Source organism: Hoplias malabaricus, chromosome 6 (assembly GCF_029633855.1).
Source record: "Hoplias malabaricus isolate fHopMal1 chromosome 6, fHopMal1.hap1, whole genome shotgun sequence".
NCBI lineage: Eukaryota > Metazoa > Chordata > Actinopteri > Characiformes > Erythrinidae > Hoplias > Hoplias malabaricus.
The window spans coordinates 5373805-5384010 of NC_089805.1; the positions used below are offsets into that span (position 1 = coordinate 5373805).

The window sequence follows — 10206 nt, forward strand, 5'->3', positions numbered from 1 at the left end:
GAAGAGAAGGGAAGAGGAGAGGAGAGAATGAAAGAGGAAAGAAGAGAAGGGAAGAGGAGAGAAAAGAAGGGAAGACGAGAGAAGAGAAGGGAAGACGAGAGGAGAGAATGAAAGAGGAGAGAAGAGAAGGGAAGACGAGAGAAGAGAAGGGAAGAGGAGAGGAGAGAATGAAAGAGGAGAGAAGAGAAGGGAAGACGAGAGAAGAGAAGGGAAGAGGAGAGGAGAGAATGAAAGAGGAGAGAAGAGAAGGGAAGAGGAAAGAAGAGAAGGGAAGAGGGGAGAAAAGAAGGGAAGATGAGAGAAGAGAAGGGAAGAGGAGAGGAGAGAATGAAAGAGAAGAGAAGGGAAGAGGAAAGAAGAGAAGAGGGGAGAAAAGAAGTGAAGAGGGGAGAAGAGAAGGAAAGAGGAGAGAAGAGAAGGGAAGAGGAGAGAAGAGAAAGGGAAGAGGAGAGAAGAGGAAGGGAAGAGGAGAGAAGAGAAGCAGAGAGGAGACAAGGGAAGAGAATAGTCTTACGATCAATAACTGAGTCATTTGTTTTGCATGCCACTGTGTAGTTGTTTGTGTGTTTGTGTGTGTTGTACCAGATCTAGCAGATCTTCAGCTTGCAATATATTCTTCTCCACCCGGTCTGCATTCTTTTGTACACGGTTAACCAGAACTGACAGCTCATTCAACTGCACCCTGAACACACACACACACACACAGAGAGAGAGAGAGAGAGAGAGAGAGCTCAATCATATAACCATACAACCATATGATGACACAATGTCAGACACAAAAAGTAGCTGGATTTGCAGTTTTTTTTATTTCTTGTAATGGTCAGTTTCCCTAAGACACACATCCTTTTAGACCCACTGGATACACTGAGACAAAGAACTGTAGAACCTTCACATTCAAAGGAAATAAAGACCTTTGTGGTGGCCTACCATGTCTTGCGATGGTATTAAGGTGTTCTATGTTGTTATTGACTGTTATTGAATTTTACCTTCTGTACGCAATCTACATCTAAATGAATAATATACAGTGCTTTACAAATGTCTTAGGGAACTGACACAATGAGATATTGAGATATAAACAACTGTTTACATGAGCAGTATGAGTTTGTTTGGTCTCTTCCATTATCTGTAAGCGCTTATCCAGTTCAGGGTGGTGGTGGGTCCAGAGCCTACCTGGAATCATTGGGCGCAAGGCGGGAATACACCCTGGAGGGGGCGCTAGTCTTTCACAGGGCAACACACACTCACACATACGGACACTTTTGAGTCGCCAATCCACCTACCAACGTGTGTTTTTGGACTGTGGGAGGAAACCGGAGCACCTGGAGGAAACCCACGTGGACACAGGGAGAACACACCACACTCCTCACAGACAGTCACCCGGAGGAAACCCACGCAGACACTGGGAGAACACACCACACTCCTCACAGACAGTCACCCGGAGCGGGAATCGAACCCACAACCTCCAGGAGCTGTGTGACTGCGACACTACCTGCTGCGCCACCGTGCCGCCCACAGGAGATTACATATAGATTAAATTAAGAAGAATATAATGCACACAATGTACAATTCTGAACACACACCACACAAAATAACAACCTACCGCTGAAGCACCTCACTTCTTCACTAATGTAAACACAACTCTTTAAAACAGCCTCATCACCCTCCAGTCTGACATTAAGCAATCTGCCTTTCCTCTCCACGCGGCCCCTCTTTTAGGGTGAATGTAAACTGGGAGTGTCACTCGGAATGTGGAGCAGTGTCTGCTGGCTTTTTGAGGGATTTTCTCAGCAGCTTTTCGGTATTACAGTGTCACCTGTCAACTGAAAAAAGTGGCCCTCTCAGGCATGACTACTGTTTAAAGAGGTTTAAGGAATTGTGTCCTGCACAATGCACTGTTGAAAGCAGCAAGTATTTCATTATCAACTTAGACAGGTGAACGTTGTAGCTGTAGATAAACCACCACCCATCAGCAGCCCTTATCTTTAGCAGTGTGAGCTGGCAGGGTCTCCCTCCAATGAAATCCTTTAGTCGTGATTAAGCTGATAATAATTGAATCGTCTTTACTTCAAGGGAATCAAACGCTGTCTTTTATCTGCCCTCGAAAAATGCAATGAAGTGACTTAATTACAAAATATATGAAATCAAGCTCCAGCGGCACGGTGGTGCAGCAGGTAGTGTCGCAGTCACACGGCTCCAGGGGCCTGGAGGTTGTGGGTTCGATTCCTGCTCCGGGTGACTGTTTGTGAGGAGTTGGTGTGTTCTCTCTGTGTCTGCGTGGGTTTCCTCCGGGTGACTGTCTGTGAGGAGTGTGGTGTGTTCTCCCTGTGTCTGCGTGGGTTTCCTACCATGGTCCAAAAACACACGTTGGTAGGTGGATTGGCGACTCAAAAGTGATCGTAGGTTTGAGTGTGTGAGTGAATGTGTGAGTGTGTGTTGCCCTGTGAAGGACTGGCGCCCCCTCCAGGGTGTATTCCTGCCTTGCACCCAATGATTCCAGGTAGGCTCTGGACCCACCGCGAGCCTGAATTGGATAAGCACTTACAGATAATGAATGAAATCAAGATAATAAAGTATGTTAAATACATTTTATTCATGTTGCATGATTAACATATTGACATAAATACAATTCCTGACGGTAAGCACTGTATGGGGATGACCTTGAAGAGGAGGAAGACCATCTGAAAACTACAGACCTTTCACTGCGGGTCTGAGTGGATATAAAGAACCCATTAGTGAGAAAAGGAGAGCATTAAACCCTTTGAAATTGGTTTAAATAGTGATGGAGATTGATCTGATTTCACAAAATACAAAATCCCATGATGCATTTTCCATCTAAACCTCACTGGAAAGGTCAGAACAAAGAAGATTCTTAAGTGAACATTGCACTGAACCCTCTCTCTCTCTCTGTTAAGATGATCTTAACACTGATGGTTTTTGGCCCTGATCTTTCATGTTAGAATACAGATGCCAGCGACTGTACTTTGGTGATGGAGAGAGGTGGGTCCCACACCCAGGCTCACAAACAATATACATACATTAACGTTACATGAATTCCATATGTCTCTGTTAGTATTTGTAGCGGATGATTACAAAAACTATTAATTGTTGCAAAGGCTGCTTTAACACATGGAGGCGGCACTTGGAATAATGCTTTAGTGTGAGAACAAGGATGTAAAAGAAGAAATAAAAGTAAGGAGGTAAGGGCAAATAAGTGAGAGTGCCATGAATGCTGTGTGTGTGTGTGTGTGTGTGTTTGTATGGGCACATGTTTTAAGCTAGTATTGCAAGGGGTTCCTGTTTGGCGTCTTCGCCTTTCATGTATGACACTCCCAAAAACCAGCATGCCTCGCATACTGAATAATATGACTAAACACACAAACACACACACACACACACACACACCATAGTCTAAAGGTCCTAAATGCATTATCACAGTTTTTAGAAGCACTGTGTCACTTTTGTTTACTATTCTGAGTATTTAATTAGTGTCAGGTAAGTGTACCCAAGGTTGTCGTTTTAAGAAATGAAGTAGCTCACAAAGTAGAGTGCAGATTTACGTCGTTAAAATACCCTCAGGGAAAAGTGATGCTTTGTTTTTTTCCATAGGGATTGGGTGCTTCTGGGAAGTAAGTGCCCAAGAAAAATCAAATCAGCACTGGCCACAATAAGCACAAAGATAATTTAAGCAAATACATTTGCGACTGTTCTGTGTTCAGTAGTTCCACATGCCGTTGTATGGGAAATGGACGTACTGAATAACACAAGTTCAACAAATCCTCTGCAGACACTTTCACCATGCTACTCTCCACACTCAGACACACAGACTGCATTGTCCTGCCATCAGAACTGTTAGTGAATACATTCTGGCTCCTGAACAGTGTGCACTAAGCTGGATCGATGTGTTTTGCGTTACACCCTGAAAGGAAAACAGGCCGTGCCTTTAGCCAGAGGCCATTTACATGATAAGCCGGTGTGTGCTTTTTTAATTATGTTTCATTCCCTGACATTGGCTCTGCGATTCTTACAAAGGCATGTTTCTGTCCAAATGTTTTTATTCAAACATTACTTGCAAGATTTTGATTATTTATTTGCTAAAGACTTAAGAATTATTCATTCATTCATTCATTCATTATCTGTAACCCTTATCCAGTTCAGGGTCGCGGTGGGTCCAGAGTCTACCTGGAATCATTGGGCGCAAGGCGGGAATACACCCTGATGGGGGGCGCCAGTCCTTCACAGGGCAACACACACACACACATTCCCTCACACACTCACACCTACGAACACTTTTGAGTCGCCAATCCACCTACCAACGTGTGTTTTTGGACCGTGGGAGGAAACCAGAGCACCCGGAGGAAACCCACACAGACACAGGGAGAACACACCACACTCCTCACAGACAGTCACCCGGAGGAAACCCACGCAGACACAGGGAGAACACACCACACTCTCACAGACAGTCACCCGGAGGAAACCCACACAGACACAGGGAGAACACACCACACTCCTCACAGACAGTCACCCGGAGGAAACCCACGCAGACACAGAGAGAACACACCACACTCTCACAGACAGTCACCCGGAGGAAACCCACGCAGACACAGGGAGAACACACCACACTCCTCACAGACAGTCACCCAGAGGAAACCAACGCAGACACAGGGAGAACACGCCACACTCCTCACAGACAGTCACCCGGAGGAAACCCACGCAGACACAGGGAGAACACGCCACACTCCTCACAGACAATCACCCGGAGGAAACCCACGCAGACACAGGGAGAACACGCCACACTCCTCACAGACAGTCACCCGGAGGAAACCCACGCAGACACAGAGAGAACACACTTAAGAATTACAAAGATTTAATTTCAACACATTTACATCACATATCTACACATTTTTGTCAGTACTACCCTGGGAAATACTCCAAAGCTGTCTCTTGTTGTGTTCCCCCTGTTGGGATGTGCGCACGAATCAATATTAAAATACATCGACCATTTAAAACCCCTTTCATATGAGCTGTTACACACAGTCTGGAAAAGTCCATCGTTATTCTGAGCAAACTCTACTCTTGATACAGAAGCCATTTTGAGGAATGCGAAGTTAATTGTTGAAAGTAAGTACAGTCGACATACAGCAGGCATTTATCTATTTATAAGTCTTGGTGTCCTCAGTGATGTGTGCGGCACCCATTTCGCTCCACCTTCCCTCTCACAAAGAATGTATCGCGCCTGCATACGTAATCCCCATTGATTTAAACACAGTCCTGTGAGTCACTGCCGTTTTTGACAGTGATTACTGGGACGCCAGAACAGGCGAGGCCTGCCATAAAGATAAATAAAAGTTCTTGCCGGCCAGCCCCTCAAACATCACACACGTGTGTGATGCAACACATTCTTCAGCTCAATAATCATTTATGGTTTGGGGTAAAAGTTTAACGCTCCACTATCTGTAACAGCAAACACTATCAACAACAATGTGGAATGTGGAAGACAGTGTCCACATGCAGTTTACATGACTGTACACTCAAAGCTGGAGTAAAATAACCTGTATACACCATCAACAGAGATGCATAGAGAAAGCACACCAAAAGACCTAGTTATACTTAACTTACTGAATATTATAAAGTATCTAAGTAAGAAGTTAAACTGGTTGTTATGCATCTAATATTTAAACCACACATAGAACACTCCTCAATCAGGTACCGATAAAGATGCAATGCAACAATTATAATTGGATATATTTATGGTCCTACAGCCAAAGACATTCATGGCTTTCAACTTGATTAACCAGTATATAAAGTAGAAGGAAGCTGAGCTGGGAATCCACAATACTACTACTACAAAACTCAAACACACAAACAGAGGTGCACTCACTGACTCATCTTCCCTGGACTAGTCTTGATCGTATTAGCCATCTTGACAAAAAGATGTGTGCAGTCCCAGGTCCCTCTCTTTCTCTTACTCCCTCTCCTTCTGTATGCTCGTCTCTCTTGAACTGGTCTCTGTAGTTAAGGCGCTGTCACCTGTCCTAGCCCCGCCCACTGAAACAGGTGCACCACCTTTCATTCAGTACAGGTGGATGAGACTGGGAATACCTGTTTCACACTTCTGTCTACCCGTCTATGCTCCTGTACTGTTCTCTGTTCCACGCTTCCTCTTATCTCTGCCGCTCAAAACCCATCTCTCCGCTGATGTGCTATCTATTCTTTTTCCTTTTCATATAAACAACAGTCCTGAACTTACTTTAAATAGCTCAAAGACTTAAAAGAGAATATAAGCCTAATGTATGAGAATAAAAAGACATTTTAATTTGTCTGAAATGTGATATAGATCATAATATACCACAGATAAATGCTGTATATGTTCCCATTCCAATAACAGACATGATTCTTTATTTAATAATTAAATCCTGCAAGTGGTCTTTAATGTGTTTTGGAACAAATCCTTTCATGCACTAATTTGTGTTTATTTGCAGTTTATTTGCCCTTTCTCCACCTTAATAAAATGGGAATGGTTGGTGATATTAACTTCCTGTTTGTGGCACATGGCACATTAGTATGTGGGAGGGGGGAAACCTTTTAAAGATGGGTGGTGACCATGGTGGCCATTTTGAAGTCGGCCATTTTGGATCCAACTTTTGTTTTTTCAGTGGGAAGAGGGCCATGTGACACATCAAACTTATTGGGAATTTTACAAGAAAAACAATGGTGTGCTTGGTTTTAACGTAACTTTATTCTTTCATGAGTTATTTACAAGTCTCTGACCACTTATAAAATGTGTTCAAAGTGCTGCCCATTGTGTTGGATTGTCAATGCAACCCTCTTCTCCCACTCTTCACACACTGATAGCAACACCGCAGGAGAAATGCTAGCACAGGCTTCCAGTATCCGTAGTTTCAGGTGCTGCACATCTTGATGGTATGGTGTGGTATGTGGGGTACAAAGACAGTGGGGCCATTCTTCAACAATGGAAACCTCAAGGCCACTGGATATGCGAAATTGCTACATGATGATGTGTTTTTCTCTTTATGCACTGAAGCTGGCACGTTCCCTGAGTTTTTCCAGCAAGATGGTGCAGCACCACATTATGGGTGTCAGGTCCGAGCATTTCTAGATGAACAGTTTCCTGGAAAGTGGATTGGTCGTCTCCCGATCTGACCCCCTTAGACTTTTATCTTTGGGGTCATCTGAAGGCAATTGTCTATGCTGTGAAGATACGAGGTGTGCAGCACCTGAAACTACGGATACTGGAAGCCTGTGCTAGCATTTCTCCTGCGGTGTTGCTATCAGTGTGTGAAGAGTGGGAGAAGAGGGCAGCACTGGGACAATGGGCAGCACTTTGAACACATTTTATAAGTGGTCAGAAACTTGTAAATAACTCATGAAAGAATAAAGTTACGTTAAAACCAAGCACACCATTGTTTTTCTTGTGAAATTCCCAATAAGTTTGATGTGTCACATGGGAATGGTTGGTGATATTAACGTCCTGTTTGTGGCACATTAGTATATGGGAGGGGGGGGGAAACTTTTCAAGATGGGTGGTGATCATGGCGGCCGTTTTGAAGTCGGCCATCTTGAATCCAACTTTTATTTTTTCAATGGGAAAATTGAAAAAATAAAAGTTGAAAACATTAAAGTTGGGTTCAAAATGACTGACTTCAAAATGGCCGCCATGGTCACCACCCATCTTGAAAAGTTTCCCCCCCCTCCCATATACTAATGTGCCACAAACAGGAAGTTAATATCACCAACCATCCATCCATCCATCCATTATCTGTAACCGCTTATCCAATTTAGGGTCACGGGGGGTCCAGAGCCTACCTGGAATTAAGGTGTATCCATATTAATGGCCCACCCTGTATATATATGCCACACTGACCAGTGATTAAAGGGGCAGGGCCTGTGGTGATGAATTATGCAGCAATATAATGGACATAATGTAGCCAAGAAATTACAGTACAAAGTAGGTGATGCTAATAGCATGGATAGTTAGCACATGCAACTGTACTATAAACCTACAGTTAATCACTTTATTACAAATCAATCCCAAAGGCTGCCCCATGTTTAATTTAAAGCTATTTCTGGTTCCTTTCTCACCAGCATTGTGCCCACTACTGACCTTTTACTGAACCCTAAAATCCAGGTAGTTTATAAACACTTTGTGACTGCTGTCAGATCAGTGTGAAATGGGCATGGGACTGGCAGGGGCACAGCAGAAAAAGGGTGACTAAGGGAGGAATGCAGATAAGCCAGTTAAACCAAAAGGCCTCTTCTCTCCTTTCTCTCAATCTGCTGGTATCATTCACTTCTTCTCTCTCGCTCTCTGTCCTCAATAACTGTCTGATCCTCGCTCTTAGCTTTTGAGTATCATATTAACTCCCTGTACAAAATCGAACCTGAACGTATGTAGCTGTCTCATGAGTTGCTGTTGAATACAGGGGGGTAATTTTTGAAGTGGTGTAAACCCTTATTGACGAGTCTGTTTTATTGGAAGAGTAACGAAGACCCTTGCACCTTCCATGACCTCAGACAGCTTTTATAAGTCAAAATACATGAATATGCATGATATTTTGATATATGACAAAACATGCACACTGCAAAATTTGGAGTACACTCCTTATCCTTAAGGGGCGCATGGTGTCAAACATACAGCTCAGGACACCAGTCTCTAGCATTTTATCTCAAAGAAATAAACATTTCAAAGCATTTGTGCCTAGGACTAGAGTCCAGCACAATCTGCTGATTTTCTAACACACTTAATCTTAATCTGTCACATTCGAATGTTAAAATCCCCAAGCTGAGCTGAGCAGGATGCACCTGCTGAATGATAGCCATGTTCAATAAAGGGTTTTAACAGTATTTACAAGTTGAAGTGGTATAATCAAAGCAGTAGTATAAGACCTGTGGTTCTCCTTGTGGTTCATTTCCAGCAGAAGGCAGGCACACCCAGTAAACAAATAAACTCACAAGATGAATGCAGATTAAAAGAGAGAGAGAGAGAGAGAGAGAGAGAGAGAGAGAGCAGATAATCATCAGACAAGAATGTAATGAAATGTGATGAAGAAAAAAGAATATATATATTTCTTCTTCATGACACTGAAACTGTGCTAAATGTTTGCTGGGAGCAGCCACTGGAAAAAAGAACTGATTTCAGACGACAAGAAGACAATCATATCTTGCGAGAGCGTGAATGAGAGAGAGAGAGAGAGAGAGTAAATAAGAGAAAATTATGCCTGAGTCAATGATATATTGAGAGTGAGTGAGTGAGTAAGTGAGTGAATAACTGGGTAAATGAGCGATGCTAGTTGTTCCATCACATCACACCATATCCTCAAGTGTACGAACTGACACTGTGGAGCATGAGGATGTTGTGGTTAAAGTGAGAGTAAAATTGAAGGGCAAAGGGTTGTTTCTTTTTCAGAAGTTATTCTGAGGGATATGAAGTAACTCATTTTAATAAGGAATGAAACGGAAATCAATTTTAAATGGAAAGTCACAATCAGTATATAAATAAATCCAAGAAGCTGTTACGGAGAGAAAGAAATTAAAGATATATCTGAAATTCTCAGAAGAATATACAGGACGCAATAGAGACGAGACCTCAGCCCTCAGCATCAGACCAAAGCAGCAAAGGATACTCCAAACAGCCACAAGATTAAAGCCACTAACACATGACAGAGTTAACACTATCTCATTACAACAGCACCTGTCAATGGGTGAGATATATTACACAGCAAATGAACAGACTGTTTTTGAAGTTGATTTGCTGCAAGCACAAGAATCCAAGAGATTTTTACCTGGGCCAAATTGTGATGGTTGTAATGACTTGGTCAGAGCATCCAAAAATGCAGCGAATGTTGAGTATTAAATGGTATGCATTGGTTAGTACCTACCAAAGTGGTTCAAGGTTCAACCGGTGAACAAGGGGCTTGAGAACCCAAGGCAAAGTGATGTACAAGTGGAGTGAATGCAAGCCAGTCTTTGCAAATCCAGCAAAAGAGCTACTGCAACAAAAACCACTTCTGCCAGTTGTGATAAGACGTAACAACGTGTCTCAACATTGTATCCCTTAGATCCTTTGTGTATCAGTGAGCCTAGGCACACCAGACCTGTCGCCAGTTCATTGATTGCCCTTCCTTGTACCACTTTTGGTAGTTAGTAACCACTATGTACAAGGTATGGCCCAAAAGACTTTCTCTGATG

The 10206-nt window shown here is 43.0% G+C and overlaps 1 protein-coding gene across 1 annotated transcript in view; it reads right to left on the reverse strand.

Annotated features, from left to right (window-relative positions):
- The window catches only part of evplb (envoplakin b), a 22486-nt gene extending 16517 nt beyond the window's left edge, over positions 1–5969 (reverse strand). Inside the window, exons 1-2 of the mRNA XM_066675824.1 lie at positions 5879–5969; positions 583–682 (exon numbers count right to left, since the gene is read on the reverse strand). Coding sequence (XP_066531921.1) covers positions 583–682; positions 5879–5919 — 141 coding nt within the window. The 5' untranslated portion in view covers positions 5920–5969. The remainder of the gene's footprint in view (positions 1–582; positions 683–5878) is intronic.
- Between the last annotated feature and the right edge of the window lie 4237 nt (positions 5970–10206).